Genomic DNA, 19,129 nt, shown 5'->3' on the forward strand with positions numbered 1-19,129 from the left:
AAGGAGAAACAGGTTTGGTGGAACATCGTGCAGCGGTCGGGTCCGGGCCGCAGATCTGTTCGGCTCTCCGTGTCCGCGGTGTCTCCAGTATGCATGAGATGCAGGAATAGGCACCGACTGCCATAGGTACAGTCTGATTCGTTTGGACTTGCTCGAAATCTCAGGGGTTGGTGGCGAAGCCAAAATGCCCCCGCCATGATCGGAGGGGGCGGCCCGACGTGCAGCGAAGAAAAGGCCTGGTGCCTTCTCATCGAATCAAACCGGCGCTAAGACTATACGGTGGACCACTTGAGAAAGCGTAATCCAGCAAAAAAAATCAATCTACTACAAAAACTAGCCCCCATCTCATGATTCATGTCACTATTCGGACTAGACAGCGCCCTGTAACTATTGCCACCGCTCCAAAAACTTGTCCTGGGCTTTGTCTCTTTGGTGTATCACGTCCAAATTTAGCGCCTGGAGACCTTTCTGCAGCGAGGCAAGTTCCGCCTCCAAACGCGCCAACTCGTCCTGTTGACCAGGATCTTGCAGCGAAGTCTCATACTGCGAATCGGCATGCAAGGATGACGAGAGTAGTTGGGATGCGTTATCCGATGCTGCGAGATGCGCAAACAGGGGCGATTCTGCCGCAACCTCCATATGCTGCAGGGTCCCGCTCATCTGACTTCTCTTCTCGTGTAGCTGCGGTGCACCGCCATCCTCTGCTCGGGGACGAAGCACCGACTCGGGTGACACCCCGATCCGACGTAGTAGGTTCTCTAGTGCCGGTTGCTCGGGTAGGAGAGAAGGCGTCCGTGTGGAGGTTAGAAGAAGCCCGGGTTGCACAGAGCGTCTGCGCAGTGATTCCCGTCGGGACGATGGCTGTGATACTAGAGGCAGGGTAGTTTCCGCGTGGTATAGATTACCCAGTCTCTCTAAGACTTCACAGGAAGACTCCCGCTCTGCTAGCTGTGCGGTCAGAGATTCTTTGGTCAGTGTCATGTCGATCAAGATGTCAAGTATCTAGTAGCATGTGAGTTGTCATGGTATCGAGTCATGCACAGAAAGATCACGCACCCGTTCCAGCTTCTGCTGCGAATCTGCCCGAAGCTGGCTGTGTCCATGGTGGATCCCGCGTAAGATGGGCTCATAGAACTGTTGCTTCGTGGATATTTCGGCGAGAATCTCGATTTCGGGTACAGCGACTCAAGCTCCTCTTCCAAGGCGATGATGGCGTCATCTTCAATCGGTTGGTCGCCGTCCTGTCCGCCATTTTGAAGCGCCTCCAGATACAACCGGTCCAAGCGATATCGGATTTCCTCGGCTGTACAGTTTGCAAGGATCGTGCTCAAATGTGCGGCTCGCTTGACGGTCGAAGCGTCGTTCCCATCAAACTTGATCTTCGAGAGAGTGTTCTCCACGCTCGCGAGAGTCGCATCATCTTGCTTCAAGTATGTGGATAGGCCCGACAGAATCCGCTTATTCTCCACCCCAAATTTTTCCGTCTCATATTTGAAGGCCAGTTCGAGTTGATCCGAAAGTTCGTTCGCCTGTGCATAATCAGCCCATATCCTTTGCAGTCCCCTCGTCGGTGGTTCTGTACCGAGCTTCTCGTGTTTTGTCTTCCGGATTCGTGCTTCTTTCGCAGCCTCGCGATGTCGCGTGTGCGATCCTGATCCAAGCTCTCCTGGCGACGCATTTGCTTCCGCAGAGAATCGCATTGCTGAGATAGGGTCGCGGATTGTTTTTGTATCGCCGCGGTCGATGCCTCGAGGGCCTTAATCGCGCTCTGAATGTCTTCCTCTAAGAAGGGTCGTGTTGCAGCAAGGCTCGGTTCACGAAGGATGGGTTGCAGAGCACCGGAGTTTTCGAGCTTAGTGTACCTATCAATAATTAGCCTAGTAAGATGGGCCCTGGCATATCCTCGTATACACACAGAGTAAGTTCCTCCTTGGAGAGAAGGGTCTCCGGACGGAGATGCTTGGACACCCATTCCAAATTCTCCAGGCCTTCAGGGGATTCGTCTAAAGCAGACTGTATTGTCTCTCGTTTAGCATGGATGTCTCTCTCTTTGAGTATCGAGACGACGGAGTCGACAGCGCTTGAGGGTTCCATTCCGTTTCACCGTCGCGGGGGAATGGGAATGCAGCGAGGCGGAGTGCGGGAGCTGTCCCCGCTTGTGCAGCGAGGTAGGTCGCGTTCGGCTAGTTTGAGCAGAACCCCAGGCAATTTTCAAGGTAGTAAGATATTGAATGCCAATTGGGTTAAGGCTGTCAACTGCAACCTTGATCGTATTCAGGGGTTATTTGGTGACTCCAATGTTGCGGTGTATCGACTGTCACGTGTGTAAACAGATTTCCCAAAGGAGTGCATATACAGTACAATTTTCCTAAGGCTGCCCGGAAGAGAAAGCAAATATCGCACGTGCGCTTACAGTTATGAGTTAATTTTTGACTCTTGCTTCTCGAGAGAGCCCCGGGTCATATAATATTATCGACGCTAAACAATGCTAGCCAATAGCGCTAAATCACATTTCAGGTCTGGGGGTGTCAAGCGGAATTGGTTGAGGCAAGCTTGACAGATGGGTAATACCAGGTAGTCACAGCGATGATGATATAGACGAGCACACAAAGGAACCCTTCGAGCCAGTTGGATTTTCCATCTCTCAGGAAGTTTCCAACCACCAGGATAGACAGGACTAGGAGAACAACCATGAAGATCTCGAAGTTCAGAGTCATGGGCGAGCCCTCTCCACCCGTACCCTGACCCTGGCCCCAGCCAACAATGACAGCCAGAGGTGCGTTCAAAAGAGCCGTTTGGATGGAGGGGGCCAGGCAGTGAAACAGTGCAAAGTTGATCTGGTTATCCCAGGCTTCGTCCACGGCTGTCAGATGCTCGGCGGCCTTTTCAACAAGCGGGACCAAGATGAGACCCATAAAGTTATCTGAAACCCCCAGTTCGACGATATATTCAATCTCCTGCACCAAGAAGACCGCACACATACAGACGAACGTCAGTGAAATCGCAAGAGCGATCACCGCTTCCAAAAAGGTCAACTTCGTTCTGGAGGCTTCTTTCTTGTGATCTTTGCTGTTATGCTCGTCTATCTCCAGAATGTCGTCGAATATAGAGTTGTGGCTGAGTAAGTTGAAGGTGATGAAGCTATCGAACGTCACTGTTAGTATCTTTGTAAAGGAGGCACGGTCCGAGAATCTAAACTTACGCTAAGAAAGCAACCAGAAGAATAACGGAAGTTGCTTGGCTAATTTTGGTTGTCGCATCCTTCAGCTCTGCAATTGTGAACCTGGCTGTCGTCGACCCCTTGAGCGCCGTGAAGAAGGCTGTTGGAATTAAAAGACCGAACCCAGCCACCAGCAGCAGACCAGACCCAACTTCGCCGATCGCTTCATGGAAGGCTTGCTCTGTTCGTTTCAGACCACCCACAAAGAAGCACATCCCAAGACAAAGAAGCAAATTCGCCAGAATGGATCCGAGAATGGCGGCTTGAATGACCGGAATTAAATCCAGATTCGGATTATTCTTATTGTTGTGAAGCAGTACCATGAACAAGACGAGTTCGACTCCGCAACTTATCGTGGTTTCTAGTAAGACACCAAAGGTCTTCGGCAGCTTTTTCGCCAGCTCTGATCCAGAAAAGCCGAGCACATTTGCGGCGGGTACCATAGCGATGTAGTTGAGAATGAAAACCACCACATGGAGGTCGGGGCGGGCGAAATGCATAACAATAGCCGGAAGGACGACAGGCCATAGAATGTTGACGATCATAGAGGAAGTACAGACACTCTTGAATGTCACGCGGAAAAAATGAAGCGGATGGAACCCGGTCCGGCCACTCTCTCCCGCAGAGTTCACCCGCAATATACCAAGCACATAGCGATTTGGATGTTCGTCGTCCAGCATTGGTAAACCCGAATGGTTTCTCTCGCCCTGTTCTTCCATCTCGAGGCTCTCTTGCGGCACATCCGCCCACGACTGCCGTGAACGGTCTGCGCTAAGGGAGGTCATGTTTATTGTACTCCCAATCGCTAGGGACTGAAGATAGATGTAGCTCAGTCTATGTAGCTCAGTCTCGAGGAAGAATGAAGGGCCAGGAGGAAGGCCGAATCGTGCGAAGACCAAAGAGAGGGAAAGACTCAGCTGGGCAGGGAAAAAAAAAGCATGTATATGTGTACCGTCAACACGAAGCTGCGCTGGCAAAAATTAGCCCCACCAATCAAGCCGGAGCTAGAATGCAGGATGGGGGCTGAACGAGGCATAGGGGGGTTCTTGGCTTCTTGGCGCTCAAGTTTATCCTATGCAAGTTGGGCAAATCCTACACCATTTACGGCTCTTTGTGGTGGGGGGGCTGTAGCCAGCCACAATCTTGCAGGCTAAGGGACGCAGGCCGTGTCTCAGCCGTTGAGCATGAAGGGGATCCTGCCCATTTCCATATTGCACTGGGCTTCAGGGGGTGAAGGTGAAGATTTTCGGATCGCACAGCCACAGGCTTGGCTAATAATAAAAGGGGATCGTGGAGCCCGCGGGTCGTAAAGTGACAAGTCGCTTATTTGGGACAAGGATCGCTCGCCCCAAAGTCTAGATCGGATTTGGCGAGGGCGGAGAAAGAATCCCTAGATTAGACCGCATGGACTGATCGGCTGATGCATCTAATCGGGGATCACATTAGGGAACTACATAGTTCACGCTCCCTCATTTAGACCACGTGCATTAGGGACTTCGATAGTTGTTTTGGAGACTCCGTTGCTGCCCATCGGGGCTCCGGGGAAATTTGCTAATTCATCCACAGAAGACGAGTCCTGAAGAAAGCCTAGGCCGCTGTAAACAAACATTCAAGCGCACCAAAAGGAATACTCAATTATTAGCAGCCAAATGCCATACAATCTCACTCATCAGTACTCATTATTGAGCGGTTGTTCTGCTGCTTAGAGGGCAATTGACGAATGAACAATGAAACTTGAGAACAGATTTCCGGCTCTGTGGAGGAGTCAAAAGGGGAAGTTGAATCTGGTTGATTTTCCTGGATGCTGGTGTCGTTTTCTGCCACTGGGGAAACAATATCTTAGCACTTCGCCTGGAAAGACCTTGTTCACTGAAAGAGCCGTCGGGCGCTGGCCTCTTCGGCTGGAGCCAAATTGGATGATGGTGTGCTGATACCTTTGGCAGCGGGTGTTGGAATAGGAGAAATTACGCAGTGACTGTAGCAGATGGCTACAGTCATGATCAGAGGGACAGTTAAAGTTTTAAAATGTTTCCAGAAGATCGACGCAACATACGATTCGCACTCTGATAAGGGAGGTCGAATGTAGAGCAGCAGTACTCGGGAAGGGTCCATGTACTGTATCTACCCGTATAGACATAGACACACGGAGAGGTATCAAATGGCAAGGAGCAGCTGGATTCATTGGGGAGAATTGAGGGCTGGTGGGATGGGGACCTACTGGGCCTGGCCAGCTACTCCTCCACTGGTCTCTGGCGGTCAATTCCATTTCCCCGTCTGATTTAGACACCAGAGCTTGCTTCTGTATACAAACCTATCCAGCACAACATCAGGCTATCCTCGAGTTGTCTTTGCAATCAGAAGCCCTTAACATCTCTCAAGGATGTAGTCTACCTTGTGGACAGAAGACCTTATTTGGGTCCACTCAGCGGTTACCATCGGGACGGGCGTACGACCGTTACGTATCCGGGAAAAAAATTGATAAGAGAAAGTCGTGATGGCGACATTTTCTCTGTTAAAACCTCCTACCCGCCCATAGTTTCCTCCTCAACACAACTATGGCCTCCACCACCCAGCCTGGTATCCCGCCAGTGGCGCTGGACACTATCACCCAGCACATTGGAAATACACCCCTCGTACGACTGAACAGACTGCCCCGCAGTCTCGGAATCGATGCCACCGTCTACGCCAAATTGGAATATTTCAATGCCGGTGGCAGTGTGAAGGATCGCATTGCCCTGCGCATGATCGAGGAGGCAGAACGCTCCGGTCGCATTAAGCCAGGCGACACTTTGATTGAGCCTACCAGTGGTAACACGTTCGTACTACCCCACCGATGACCCTGGAGCCATTGACTAACCCGCGAGCCTCCAGAGGCATCGGATTGGCCCTGGTTGGAGCTGTCAAGGGTGAGTAGACTCTACTTCTCCAATCAAAAGAAACTGTGCTAATTGGCGAAATCTGTAGGATATAAAACCATCATCACCCTCCCCGAAAAGATGTCTGCGGAGAAGGTGTCGGTGCTGCGTGCCTTGAATGCGACAATTATCCGAACGCCCAATGAAGCTGCCTATGACTCTCCCGAATCCCACATTGGAGTGGCGAAGCGCCTTCAGAAAGAATTGCCCAACGCGCACATTCTCGACCAATACGGAAACGAAAACAACCCCCTGGCCCACGAGCTCGGAACTGCTCAGGAGATTTGGACCCAGACCAACGGCACGGTGAAGGCTATCGTGGCCGGTGCAGGAACTGGTGGTACCATCACTGGTATTGCTCGTGGTTTGAAGAAGCACAATCCCGAGGTGGAGGTCATCGCCGCCGATCCATATGGCTCCATCTTGGCCTTGCCACCCACTCTGAACGAGTCCCGTGTGAACGAGCCATACAAGGTTGAGGGTATTGGTTATGATTTCATCCCCGATGTTCTAGATCAGAAGATTGTCGACCGTTGGTACAAGACCGAGGATAAGGAGTCGTTTCAGTACTCGCGACGTCTGATCGCCGAAGAAGGCCTTTTGGTTGGTGGCAGCAGTGGAAGCGCTATCGCTGCTCTGGTTAAAGCCAACGAAGAGAAGAAGTTTGCCAAGGACGATGTGGTAGTTGTCGTGCTCCCAGATAGCATCCGAAGTTATCTCACCAAGGTATGAGACAGCACAATCATTAACCTCCCTTCTATATGCTAACAATAATCTAGTTCGCCGACGATGATTGGCTGGCTGCCAACGGCCTTCTCCCAGATGTCCCCAATGATAGCTCCGTTGAAGCTGTCCCCACCCGCCGCCTTTCTGTTTCAAATGACCCGTTGGCCAGCGCCAAGGTTAAGGACCTGCGTCTCAAGCCCATCACTGCTGTGACTTCCACCTACGCCTGTGAAGTTGCCATCGAAATCATGCGCGACAAGGGCTTCGATCAGCTTCCTGTCCTTGCTCCCTCCGGGCGCAAGCTGGTTGGTCTCCTTACTCTGGGCCATGTTCTCAGCCGTCTGACTCACGGACGGGCTACCGGCCAGACCCCTGTTTCAGAGGTGATGTTCGACTTTTCCAAGATCCCAGAGGTGGTTACCGACCCTCGCGACATGGGCGTAACCCCACAGTCCAACGGGCATAAGAGCCGCCCATTCATCGAGATCACCATGGAAACCTCTCTCAGCGTGCTGAACCGCTTCTTCGAGTGGAACAGTGCTGCTGTTGTCACTGAGAAGGACGAGAGTGGTGCCCTGAAGCCTTTGGCGGTCGCGACTAAGGTTGACCTGCTTAGCTGGATGCTGCACCATGGAAAAATAAACGGTGCTAAATGATGAGTTATGTCTCCCATGCTTGCATATCTAGAGTATTCTCTAGATGGAGTTTCAACCTCCCTCGTGTTTGGATGGTTATTTGATTTCCCGGTTTTGGCGTTCCTTATGGATCGAGATTCTTACCCCTTGGGTTCAACACTTGGAATCTAGATAGAAAGAACAGTGCCTTCTTGCGCTGCCTCAATAATGAATGAATACATATTCACGATGACTATGTAGCTACTATATTATGTACTGGTGTCGCAAGGAGGATTGTAGTTTGCCCGGTGGCGATGACGTATCCAACTGCTGGCAACTTTGAAAACCCCCCCATCGACTTACCTCACGAGCTCCCGAGGTCGGTCCCTTCAAGCTTATAACACAGGTTGCCGCCTATAGAGAACCTTGCAGATTTATCTAGCATGACTGGAATTTTTACGAGCCGAAACTTTGCTCTAGAAGATACTCCGAGCCTGCATGGCCAGATTGCAGTGATAACAGTGCGTCTCCTGACTCTTACAACATTCCCTGAATACTAAAACCCGGCAACATAGGGAGGCCAGTCAGGGATTGGCCAGGGTTAGTCCAGCTCCGATAGCTTCCTCAATAGAAATGTCTGTACTGACGACTCCTCCAGAGATTACCGCGCAGCTCCTCCATCATGGCATCGAAAAAGTAATTGTCGTCGCCAGAAGCAAGGATAAGTTCCTTGTTGCGCAGGAGACCTGGGGCCAAAGACTTGGTCAATCATTCGAAGATGATTCACGGCTTGAATTCGTCGCCTGTGACTTAGGTGATATCAACGACGTGCGCGCAGCAACCGATACAATCAAAAGGCAGACCGACAAAATCCACATCCTGTTTTGCAATGCCGGACTCGGCGTCCCATATGAATACAAACACTCACCTCAAGGCATCGATCATGTGTTCGCGACTAATTGCGTTGGCCACCAGGCTCTCGTCACTCTGCTCCTTCCAGAGCTCAAGCGTGCGGTGTCCACGTCGCCGAATGGAGCACGGGTAGTGGTGACAAGCTCCAGTTTACATCTGTGCTGCCGAAATCTCGATTTCGGTCTCCTCAAGTCTCATGCGCGAGTCAAGACTCCGGCTCTGTATGATGGGATCTGGCGGTATGGAAGATCTAAGCTTGGGAACATTCTGTTTGCGAAAGAGCTTAGTCGGCGGCTCTTGGAGGACTCCGATCCTGCGAGTCGCCAGATCTATGTGAATGCCTACTTCCCAGGGAATATTGTGACGGATCAGTGGCAGGCCTGGAACTTATATTTTGGCCGTGCAATTGGCTCATTAATGCGCTTTGTGGCTTCATTTTTGGGGCAGAGCGTGGAGGACGGTGCTGCAACGGCACTTTTTCTGGCCGCGAGTGAGGAAGTATCGCGTACAAACTCGAGGGGACGGTACTTTGTGCCCATTGCTACTTTACAGGATCCTAGTGAGATTGCCAAAGATGAAGACTTGGGGGCTAATCTATGGGTACACTCCCCATAGACAAAATTAAGATTTGCGCTAACTTTATCTAGGAATGGATCGATGAGCAGATTACTGCTACCTTGGGAATCGGCTGGAAGAATGGCGAGTGATTACGAGTTACATTTAATGCCCAGGTGTGTTTGGCGATGCTTAGGCAGACTGCTGTGCTCTTTTCAAATGTTGAGTAGAGATAATGCTTGATTGGGATGATATGTGGTATCGAACTTTTTATACAGGTTCAAGATCCTGCAGTCCCTTAATGCCAGGGGTAACAGGTATATTACATCCAAATATGTGCAATTGATATCACCCGATTCGGGAATATATCAGCAAAGTTTTCGCGAACACTCCAAGGCAGCTTTGAGGAAACGCAAATTACAGGCACATGCCCACCCATTCTTCCCAGCGACGAACGCCAGATCCAAACTCCTCCGCTGGGTCGTCCTTGACGGCACCGCCAACAACGTCAACCTTAATACCTGCTTCAACTTGGAGCAAGTTGAAGCTGAAGGTGCCTTGGGCATCATCGTTGCCAAGGACGTCTTCGTCGTTATCTAGGCCAGGGTCGGCACTAGCATCCAGCAGGCCCTTGGTCTTAGACTTCCGAATGCGATCAATCTCAGCTTCCAGCTTCTCCTTGACTGATCCTGGGGGAAGAGCCGTGAAAAGATCCTGCTTGTTCGCGGCCACAAGAACGGGGATCTCGCTGAGTCTCTTGGAGGACGACTTGTTCAACTCACGCTTCTGGAGAACCAGAAGAACATCGTGCAGATATGACGCGGTGTCGCGCAACACGGCTTCGTCAACGAGAGCCGCGGTATCAACCATGAAAATCACGCCCCGGAGTTTGTGGGCAGCGTCCTTTGCCACAGACATGGACTGCAGCTGGGCAATGCCCTGGGTAGTGCGGAGCTTGCCATGGCCTGGGGTATCCTTAACACGGTATCGAATAGGGTTACGCTGAGCCTCTTTCAAGGAAGGGTCGTTAACAGACCGGTAGCGATTAGATGCAGTTGGTACGGTAGGGGGCAAGCTGACGGAGACCAAAGTAGAGGTCTGAGAGGTATGGGTCGTGTGTGTCTTCTTCGACAAAGGCGATGACTTTGCCTCAAGCTGGAGAGAACTGTCAATATCATTACCCATACTAATGAGTTCGTTTATGCTCTTGTCTCACCAGAGTGGTCAGAGCTGTCTTGCCTGAACCGCTTGGGCCCAACAGCAGGAAGTTGCTGGTTGGGGGCGACGCTGCGGCTTGGAAAAAGACAATATGAAGCAAAATAGGGACTCCAAAGGCGAACACGATCGCGATAGCAATTGCTATCAAGTTCCCATCAAACAGAAGGGTAGCGATGCCGGTCACCGAGTTCCAATTTGCCTGGCTCGACATGGTGGGCTGATATGCGGAAAGACGGAGTTGCCAGCCCAGCAGTAAAGTTACCCGCCCCGATAGCACGGACCACCATCTTATCTTAGCGCACATCACTTGCTCCATGAAGGGCGACTGGAATGAGACTCTTACATACCATGGCCAAAGGGAGGCGTCCTGCCTACCTGGCAGTGTTGACTCCTCCTTCCCTGGCTAAATCTGTCTCTCCAACTCGTGCGATTCAACATGAGGCTTCGATTGTGGTCAATTCTGTCCGCTTTCTTGGCTTCTACAGCAGCCCAGACCATTAGTGGTCTGACCTTTGATAGTCGAGATGTTGTGAGCCTTATATGGGGGATGGGAGATACATCTGCTGCAACTTATGATTTCTGGCTCTGTGCCGGAGATGAATCCACTGGTATCTATGTATGTTTGGAACATACGACAGCCAGAGGTAATATACAGCTAACAGATGTGTACTATAGGAAGTTCTTGCGCGAGTCATCGAAGGAGGAGTCTACGCCTCCGGAGACTGGGTGTCATTTCGAGTCAATCAAGATGTGGGAGGAAACGACCCTAATGCCTAGTATGTCCCCGGCTATCTATTGCAGGTGGCTCTCTATCACGCGAGTATTAATCATCTGGTGTAACTAGTTTCTTGAAAGTCGTTCCGTCAACCTCGAACGCCATAGCCGGCTTCACCTCGCACTTTACTCTCACCAACATGAAGGGCACATTCTCTCACCAAGTTGCTCTCGCAGTACACTCAATGCAACCTGTTACGATTGATCTAAGCAGTCCGGATGAACCACGCCTCATTGAGCCCGCTGAGACAACCCCAATAAACAACGGCACCGGGGTCCTCGAGTACCCAAGCCCTACAGACACCAATGACATCGAGCGATCCGAGCTGCGCAAGCGTGTGGGTGCTGTTGTTGGAGCCATTGATCCTCATACCATTCCGTACGGGGAGCAAACTGGCAAGATACGATATGCGCCGATGCCGAAACGGGCAGGCACCACCATTGCAAACAGACCTGCTACGCCTCAGTATCCTCCCTTTCCGTTCACGATCGCCACCACCTATCTCCCCAAGGCGACTATTGACTGGACTGATACTGCTTATGCGACATGGACTGAACATAGTATCGAGAACACGGTATGTTTATTACAAGAGATTGTCGAGGTCTCAAGCTAACTGTTTCTCAGGCCGCTCCGGCCGCCGCGCCGACATTGAACAAGCGTATGGAAATTGATCATTGGATGAAGCGTTGGCAAGATTAATCATCCTCTTCGCGTGGGATGAATTGGATGCCTGGGTAATTATCTCGAATCTGCTTATTATTATGCACCATGGCCTTGCCACTACCTATATCTAGTGAAGTTATTATATTTTCCTCATTTTTCTCTGAAAAAATCTCGCTTTTTGGGCTCTGCAGTAGTATCATTATAGGCTCTATAAATGCTTTTTGTGGAGTCATGACTGTATCGACCATTGCGCGATCAGCGTCGACGAAGGACACCACCCTCATTCCAAATCAACTGCTCACGAACTTTTTATGGTGCATGCTCCTGTGTGTACCACGGCCTTCTATAAACAATCCATCATGAATTTCCATTTTTGTTAGGAGATCTAGATCTCCATTCCTCCAGCGCCGGCGTCAACACCGGACTATCAGGCTGAGGGAAAAAGTCTTCGGGGTGAAATGAGATGTTCTCATGGCTGGCAACATAATCACTGTCGGCATACCCAAGCACGGCCTGGATATGGGTACTCCGGCGACCCTTGATGTGCTCGATCTCAATGCTTCCATAGTTGACAATGGCGCGACCGACTTCTTTGTGCTCCTGACTGTGATGGGGTTTGGTTCCATCCAGCGCATCCGCAGATGCTCGCTCAACAACCACTAGGCGTACTGCGTCATGTTGTCCAAAATGGCCCTCAACACCAACAACACCAGCTGGCAAGAGACTGGCTTTATTATGGAGAAGAGCATGGTATGCCCCGTGATCGATATAGAGGGTTCCATGTGGTGTGAGTCCATGGAGGAGCCAGAATGTCCGCGATTTAATTGGGGTGCCGGAAGGAAGAAATCGAGTGTGGAGAGGTGGCCGAGGGGAATCATTAGCAGGATCGTCGTTCACAGGCTCGCCAGAACCTGGGTTGTTTCGGAGATCCTGCAGGTACTTTACGATCTCGTGGACATTGCCTGGCTTGGAGCTTTTGGTAATGATTGTTGTCACGCCTGCGCTTGTCCCAAGTTTTGCAGCGGTGATCTTTGTGCTCATGCCTCCGGTCCCAAGAGAAGACCCAGCTGATGAGACATCCGCTTCTAGTGTCGAAATGTCCGAAATAACTTCGATGGGCTTTGCGTGGGGGTCCCGGCGCGGATTTGCGGTGTACAGAGCATCGACATCGGTCATCAAGAATAGGTAGTCGGCCTTGACTGTGGCCGCGGTGATCGCTGAGAGGGTATCATTGTCGCCAAATTTAATTTCCTGGAATTGATTTGTTAGTTTGAAATAGCACATATGACAGACTTGGGGTCTTCATACAGAAACGGCCAGGGTATCATTTTCGTTCACGATGGGAACCACGCCCATGTTAAATAATTGCTCAAACGTGTTTTGAGCGTTGACATATTGGGTATTCTGTGACAGATGATTAGCCAGAGGAAACGAATCAGCTCGAAATATTTTCATACGTCCGCAATATCATTTCTCGTTAAAAGGATCTGAGCCACTGGGACTCGGAGGTGCGAGAAGAGATTATCCCATAAACTCATCAGCCTGCACTGGCCAACAGCAGCGAGCGCCTATACTTTTGGATCAGTATACCGAATGTCCTAGTGAGGCTTTGTGACAGTAGTGTTGCCACATAGGCCGTCGCAGGGCCTTTATTACCTGTATTCGTGGCAGATCGGTCGGTCTTTCATCCCAATCCATCCTCCTCAAGCCAACCCCCACAGCACCAGACGAAACCAGAACCACCTGATGGCCATCCTTGCGCAATTTGGCGACCGTCTCAACAATCAATGTCAGAATCGACAGAATTGGTTCGTGTGTCTTCTCGTCAACGATAGAGCTCGTTCCTGCCGAAAAAGAAAAGAAGTTAGCCTCTTGTCTCATTTTGAAGGTATACATCTCCCCGCACCGAGTTTGATCACAATCCTGAGTCCTGGGCCCGTCATAGCGGAATTCTAAGAAAGCAAGGGTCCAGAAAACCCAATGCCCTTCTTCGCAGTCAATTGAGAGATCCAAGGGCAATACCCTGCAAATTGACGAGGATCGTTTTCGGTGACGAATTGTCGCACCCAGTCGCATTCACTCCGCTTTCTGCCGCAAACCTCCGATCACTCGGTTCCGGCGATTCTTTCGCGCGTCCACCAGTTGAAGAGCAGCGACTCAAGCAATTATGCCTGAATCACAGTCGCCCAGTACGGCGGCACCTTCAAGCGGCAAGCCCGATACAGGCTATATCCCTGGAGACGACACATGGTCGCAGTTCCGCAACATCTACCGCATCTTAACGGGCAAAATGACCTCCGAGGGCATTGAGCAATTCCGAGTCGCGCGGGACGATCGAAACGAAGCAGAGGATTGCAAGCGATGTGAAGAGCAGCGTGACTTCCTGCTTCAATACAGTACGTGCTGCATAACCTTATATATACTTGGCTGTCGAATATATGCATCTAACCAATTCCTGCTTTTAGGCCCCATCGTCCGTTACCTCAGTGATAACATCAAGCAATTAGGAGGTGATCTCCATAGCCACAATATCTACTGCCGCCGATGCACAGACCGAAAAGGAGGAGGCTTTGATCCTGAGTATGGTATCTTGATCTGTGCCAATGAAATGAAGGACCAAGGACACCTGGAGGATACCATGGCTCACGAAATGGTGCATGCCTACGACCACCTGCGATTTAAAGTGGATTGGACCAATAATCTCAGACACGCCGCTTGCACAGAGGTATGGACTCCATCCTTGGATATACCTCTACAGCGGGGCGAATTCCAAGTCAACTGACACATACAGATTCGGGCCAGTTCGCTCAGCGGCGAGTGTAGATGGTCAAGAGAGTTCTTCCGGCGAGGCCAGTGGAAGCTGACCCAGCAACATCAGGAGTGTGTTCGCAGGAGAGCGATTCTGTCAGTCAAGGCCCGTCCAACGTGCCGTGACGAAGAGCATGCCACGCAGGTTGTGAATGAAGTCTGGGGCAGTTGCTTCCGGGATACGCGACCTTTCGACGAGATTTATCGATAATCCAAACCCGTCGCTTATAATCGGGTTATTACCACATTTACGACACCCGGCGTCTTATACCAGCTCCCCTTTTGTACAAATAGAGATTTGAAAATGTACCATATGCCATTGACATTGGGTAAGCCAAAGATATATCTGAGTGTCGCGGGTGCCTTACCCGAGCATTACTCGTATGAACCGAAACGCCTTGTAATGCCACAAATAAACTCCAAGGAACACCATCCCAAAATTACAAAAATACCGAACACCAATCTGTCATGCGTAGGATTCATCAGGCCTTGCCATCCTTTGGGCCCGAGACCCGTTTGCCATCTTTCATGCAGTGCTTGACAATCCAAGGGTGACGCTGGATCTCGTCAAGGGGAATGCGCTTCTCGGGATCGAGGACAAGAAGCTGAAAATCATTAGCAGGTTGATCTATAGAAAATTGTAAACAAGTGGTTGCTCACCCTCTTGATAAGGTCCTTGGCCTCTGGGCTAACAAAGGATGGAACGGACATGTCTGCCCTGCCTATTCTTCGCTGGGTCATGATGGGCGTATCTTCGAAGGGCGCCTCGCCGACCAGGAACTCGTAGGTCAACACACCCAAACTCCACAGGTCCACCTTCTCGGTGTAGTAATTTTCGCTCCCAGCGCGAGGCGCCACCATCTCTGGGGGGGAGGTAATCGAGAGTTCCACACATCGTTTGGCGGCGGTTGTTGGGAGCATGAACACTCCAGCCAAAGTCACTGATCTTGATTTCTCCGTGGATACCAACGAGGATGTTCTCCGGCTTGATATCACGGTGCATGACGTGCTTTTTGTGGAGGTACTTGAGAGCAGCAGCCATTTGAGCAATGTACTGAGCAGCCTTCCACTCGGGGAATCGGTGCTCCTTGCGGAGGTGCTTGTACAGTTCACCGCGGCCGGCGAACTCGAGAATGAGGAAAATGCGCTTGCTGTCGTGAAAGTGACCGTAGAGCCGCAGGACATTAGGGTGTCGCAGGTTACTTTGGATCTCGATCTCACGGCGAACCTGCTTCTGGACACCGCCCTGCTGTAGTTCCGACTTGTGCAGCACCTTGAGAGCGCAGACGAAACCCGAAGAACGCTCCTTGGCAAGGTACACCCGTCCAAATTTACCCTTACCGAGAGGCTTTCCAATTTCAAACATACCCAAGTGAAGTTCTTTTGGCATGGTCGGGGCCTGATTGTTCAGAACGGAACCACGGTGGCTCCCGTTCTCATCAGTGTCGCGCGAGGGCAACGCTCCCTGGGTACCCTTGCCTGGGGAGGCAGGAATCATGGCATTGACCTTGTTGTCATTTGTGTTTTGAAGGGCCAGCTTCAATAGTTGAGCTCGGTTCGAATTGCTCTGAGAGGAACCGAGTCCAGACAGGGAGGCAGCGGTAGAGATGGAACCCTGCAAGATTGAATGATTAACCACCCTATTCTCTCTTTTGATGACTGCGGATCATGAATACCTTTGGCTTGCAGTAGACACGCTCACCAGCTGCCTCTTTTTCATCCTTCATGGACAAGTGCTCAAATCGAGCCTCGAGTGTCTTGGTAGCCATGCTGTAGGTAGGGTGGAGCAAGGAAAGAGAAGATAAGATGATGAAGAGGCGAAGTGAAGTTGAGGAAACAAGAAAAGCACCAGACTATTATTAAGGACAAGCAAACATAACCGCAAAGTCCTTGGGTGTTCGATTGTCGACAGGCGATGAAGATGAAGATGGAGACAGAAGATCGAGCGGGAACGGGTGTTTTGGGTTCCCATACTCAGCGCGTCTCCACGGCAACCGCTCGGCCCGCCCGTTTCTCCGTCGCAGCCGCGGGGCTAATCCACTTGCATCGAAGAAAGATAAAGCTCCATGACGACATGGTTTGAGGATGGCAGATACCAAGCATCCTGCTGCAATGGCTCCTGGCCATGCGGCAGCACCTCCTGCCAAGAGGCCTAAAGTGCTCTCCCACAAGGGCTTCCGCATTTCGACCCAGTCGCTTGCTATTCTGAAGGCGGATCCTATCGAAGATATGACCCAGAAGCTGGGCATTGCAGTACCGGAAATGATTTTTGGCGACAATTACTTGACGATCGAGCATGAGAAGAGTGGCTGGGGTATCAATTTCAACGCCTTTGATGCGCTGGATCGAGTAGACAAGACTGGACAATCGATGCTGCAGGTTGCATATTCCAGAGAATGGCAGCAAAGCCGGTACGGAGCTACGCCGCAATCAACTATACGATGAATTTCCATCTAACCCTCAGTTCCTTGCAGCGAGAAAACCCACGACGGCATTAAGGAAGTTGTCAAACCGTTCGACTGGTCCTACACCACCGACTACAAAGGCACAGTGAACCCCGCCGGTCCTCAATTCGAAGAAACCGATAAGCAGATCCCGATCGAGTTACTCAAGCGCCCAGACCCTATCATATTTTTCGACGAGGTGGATCTCTACGAAGATGAGCTGGCTGATAACGGAATAGCTCTGTTGTCGTGCAAGATCCGCGTTATGCCTGGGCGGCTCCTCCTGTTGGCGCGGTTCTTCATGAGACTGGACAACGTTCTGATAAGACTCCGCGATACTCGGGTTTATGTCGATTTTGAGACTCAGGAGGTTATCCGTGAGTATCAAGCGAAGGAATCCGAATACGAGAAAGTGCGACAGGTAGGTCCATGTTAGCGCCCAGCCATATGATCTCGGCTAATATCTACTTCAGACCCTTGCACGTACACGTGATGATATACCTGCTTTGATGAGAGATGCCAACAGCCTGTCGGAGATTCTGCCCGTCGTTGAAAAGCGCTTAGAGCGGGTGGTCTTGGCTGAATAGCTAAGAAGGGGAGGATAAAACGGCCTGGTCAAATTATAGGACTCCAAACTCCCGAGCTGCATAGGACTCAAAATTGTAATGTGATGAATCCTCACGGATACTTTATGAATACTGAAGAGCGACATGATGAATCTTCTTCCCCTCGTGTTCTTGTCCAAAAAATGGTTCTATCATTTCATAAGTAGAACAGTGGCGCTGGGAAGTAGCAATGTATATTTTCACTAGGCGCTTCAAGATGAACCGAGAAGCCCACAGTACTACGTCCAATGATTGGGTTGTAAATTGCACTGACTTGAGAAGCAAGCTGATTCACTTGCCTTGGAGCACACACATATATATATTATTAGCCGTAGTGATCACAACAGAATGTTGAACCTCTGAGAAATTTAAACCTCTGAGATTTTTGAAATCCGTGAGAGTTAAATATTTAGAAGGTTGAAAATTCGAGAAAGTTGGAAGTCTGTCTAACTGTATTCAAAAAGACGATATGGTACTCAGCCAATGTATTCACCCAGGGCTCAAAACGCGCCGTGGTTGGCTCCAAAGCAAACAGTGCAAACAGATACGATCTCCAAAAAAAGTGGCAGTCAACGAGGTAAGTTCATGCTCAACACAAGCAAAATGGCTACTTTTCGATTGACTACACGATCCGCCAGGGATCTCAGGGGCTCTTGGGCTTCATGCCTACAGGTATATTCTCCAATGCCTCCCAGCAGCCAACCATGTCCTAACCACCATGACCGCAGAATCCGTCAACCCAGCGACTCTCGCTATTGTCCACGACAGCAGCCAACAGCCATGCAGCCTCAAAAACATCACTCTCTCAAAATTCCAAGTCCCAGACTTATTGGGCCCGCACTCCCTCCACCGTCCGAAACATCTCAACCAGCCCAGGAGCGCCCGCCGAGTCATACATCGCGTACGGCCTCACCCAAAAGCTATTCGAAGCCTGCTCCCGCCAGGGTGACTACGAAATCCCCCAGCGCAATCAGAAAGGCGCCGTAGTCCCAACCACTGAATCTGGCGAACACCTCGGCGTCAGCGACAGCTGGTGGTATAAAGGTGAGTTGCCCTCGGCCCCCTAGCGCCGAACCGCGCTCCTGAGAATACTAGGACAACCCCGACCACTAACACAGCTCAGAACTCGGTCTCGCTCCAACCTTCTCTACCTGGTCCCAAATTACCTTTCTGCACATGTACCTTCTAACTGCCCGCCTCCGCGCTCTCCCCACCCGCGCCAGCGTCCAGACCTACGCGCAGCACCTTATCGACCACTTCTCGCATAACGCCGAGCACCGCATGGATGTCCTGCATGACATGGGCACGCGCTCTGTACGTAATCCTTATCTGAAGGATCTGTATATCCAGTGGCGGGGGATCATCGCAGCGTACGACGAGGGCTTGGTGAAGGGGGATGCGGTGCTGGGGGCTGCTGTTTGGCGGAATCTGTGGAAGGCGAGTACCACGGGGCATGATGGGCAGGATGTGGATTGGACCAAGATCGCGTGGGTGGTGGCTTATATGCGGAGGGTTTCGGCGCAGTTGGCGAAGATGGATGAAGCGGATATTGCGATTGCGTTGAGTCAAGGCAATGCGGAGGAGCAGGGAAGGATTTTTGGCTATTCGGTCATTGATAAGAAGATGGCGAGTGCAAAGTCGGGGTAGGTGCTGGATTGTGTCATTATTTTAAAG

At 51.0% G+C, this 19,129-nt stretch overlaps 11 protein-coding genes across 11 annotated transcripts; 6 read left to right on the top strand and 5 right to left on the bottom strand.

The window, feature by feature from the left end:
* Positions 1-387: 387 nt before the first annotated feature.
* On the bottom strand, positions 388-2,094 carry N7468_005707 (uncharacterized protein; the record flags this gene model as incomplete). The annotated part of the gene is made up of 4 exons (XM_058475003.1): positions 388-1,002; positions 1,053-1,529; positions 1,583-1,862; positions 1,916-2,094. The coding sequence occupies 4 exons, from the start codon at positions 2,092-2,094 to the stop codon at positions 388-390; spliced, it is 1,551 nt and encodes a 516-aa protein (XP_058330743.1).
* A 434-nt stretch (positions 2,095-2,528) lies between these two features.
* Positions 2,529-4,005, bottom strand: N7468_005708 (hydrogen/calcium exchanger domain-containing protein; the record flags this gene model as incomplete). The annotated part of the gene is made up of 2 exons (XM_058475004.1): positions 2,529-3,141; positions 3,203-4,005. The coding sequence occupies 2 exons, from the start codon at positions 4,003-4,005 to the stop codon at positions 2,529-2,531; spliced, it is 1,416 nt and encodes a 471-aa protein (XP_058330744.1).
* Positions 4,006-5,775: 1,770 nt separating this feature from the next.
* On the top strand, positions 5,776-7,517 carry N7468_005709 (cystathionine beta-synthase CYS4; the record flags this gene model as incomplete). Its single annotated transcript, XM_058475005.1, has 4 exons — positions 5,776-6,035; positions 6,092-6,126; positions 6,185-6,861; positions 6,915-7,517. The coding sequence occupies 4 exons, from the start codon at positions 5,776-5,778 to the stop codon at positions 7,515-7,517; spliced, it is 1,575 nt and encodes a 524-aa protein (XP_058330745.1).
* A 401-nt stretch (positions 7,518-7,918) lies between these two features.
* N7468_005710 (putative short chain dehydrogenase/reductase) lies at positions 7,919-9,094 on the top strand (the record flags this gene model as incomplete). The annotated part of the gene is made up of 4 exons (XM_058475006.1): positions 7,919-7,996; positions 8,051-8,075; positions 8,134-8,987; positions 9,035-9,094. 4 exons carry the CDS (start codon positions 7,919-7,921, stop codon positions 9,092-9,094), a joined length of 1,017 nt encoding a protein of 338 aa, XP_058330746.1.
* A 265-nt stretch (positions 9,095-9,359) lies between these two features.
* Positions 9,360-10,371, bottom strand: N7468_005711 (signal recognition particle receptor subunit beta; the record flags this gene model as incomplete). Its single annotated transcript, XM_058475007.1, has 2 exons — positions 9,360-10,097; positions 10,159-10,371. 2 exons carry the CDS (start codon positions 10,369-10,371, stop codon positions 9,360-9,362), a joined length of 951 nt encoding a protein of 316 aa, XP_058330747.1.
* A 225-nt stretch (positions 10,372-10,596) lies between these two features.
* N7468_005712 (putative beta-1,6-glucan biosynthesis protein (Knh1)) lies at positions 10,597-11,634 on the top strand (the record flags this gene model as incomplete). Its single annotated transcript, XM_058475008.1, has 4 exons — positions 10,597-10,776; positions 10,836-10,936; positions 11,005-11,509; positions 11,560-11,634. The coding sequence occupies 4 exons, from the start codon at positions 10,597-10,599 to the stop codon at positions 11,632-11,634; spliced, it is 861 nt and encodes a 286-aa protein (XP_058330748.1).
* A 321-nt stretch (positions 11,635-11,955) lies between these two features.
* N7468_005713 (glutamate 5-kinase) lies at positions 11,956-13,541 on the bottom strand (the record flags this gene model as incomplete). Its single annotated transcript, XM_058475009.1, has 5 exons — positions 11,956-12,849; positions 12,907-13,002; positions 13,056-13,166; positions 13,255-13,442; positions 13,505-13,541. The coding sequence occupies 5 exons, from the start codon at positions 13,539-13,541 to the stop codon at positions 11,956-11,958; spliced, it is 1,326 nt and encodes a 441-aa protein (XP_058330749.1).
* A 224-nt stretch (positions 13,542-13,765) lies between these two features.
* Positions 13,766-14,617, top strand: N7468_005714 (mitochondrial inner membrane protease ATP23; the record flags this gene model as incomplete). Its single annotated transcript, XM_058475010.1, has 3 exons — positions 13,766-13,994; positions 14,064-14,323; positions 14,390-14,617. 3 exons carry the CDS (start codon positions 13,766-13,768, stop codon positions 14,615-14,617), a joined length of 717 nt encoding a protein of 238 aa, XP_058330750.1.
* A 271-nt stretch (positions 14,618-14,888) lies between these two features.
* On the bottom strand, positions 14,889-16,175 carry N7468_005715 (aurora family serine/threonine-protein kinase; the record flags this gene model as incomplete). Its single annotated transcript, XM_058475011.1, has 4 exons — positions 14,889-15,011; positions 15,067-15,269; positions 15,349-16,021; positions 16,083-16,175. 4 exons carry the CDS (start codon positions 16,173-16,175, stop codon positions 14,889-14,891), a joined length of 1,092 nt encoding a protein of 363 aa, XP_058330751.1.
* A 316-nt stretch (positions 16,176-16,491) lies between these two features.
* On the top strand, positions 16,492-17,286 carry N7468_005716 (TIP41 family protein; the record flags this gene model as incomplete). Its single annotated transcript, XM_058475012.1, has 2 exons — positions 16,492-16,817; positions 16,881-17,286. The coding sequence occupies 2 exons, from the start codon at positions 16,492-16,494 to the stop codon at positions 17,284-17,286; spliced, it is 732 nt and encodes a 243-aa protein (XP_058330752.1).
* A 1,345-nt stretch (positions 17,287-18,631) lies between these two features.
* Positions 18,632-19,102, top strand: N7468_005717 (ubiquinol-cytochrome C chaperone family protein; the record flags this gene model as incomplete). The annotated part of the gene is made up of 1 exon (XM_058475013.1): positions 18,632-19,102. The coding sequence occupies one exon, from the start codon at positions 18,632-18,634 to the stop codon at positions 19,100-19,102; it is 471 nt and encodes a 156-aa protein (XP_058330753.1).
* Positions 19,103-19,129: the final 27 nt, after the last annotated feature.

Source organism: Penicillium chermesinum, assembly GCF_028974085.1.
Source record: "Penicillium chermesinum strain IBT 19713 chromosome Unknown utg000004l:1.0-3345178.0:1.0-3348027.0, whole genome shotgun sequence".
NCBI lineage: Eukaryota > Fungi > Ascomycota > Eurotiomycetes > Eurotiales > Aspergillaceae > Penicillium > Penicillium chermesinum.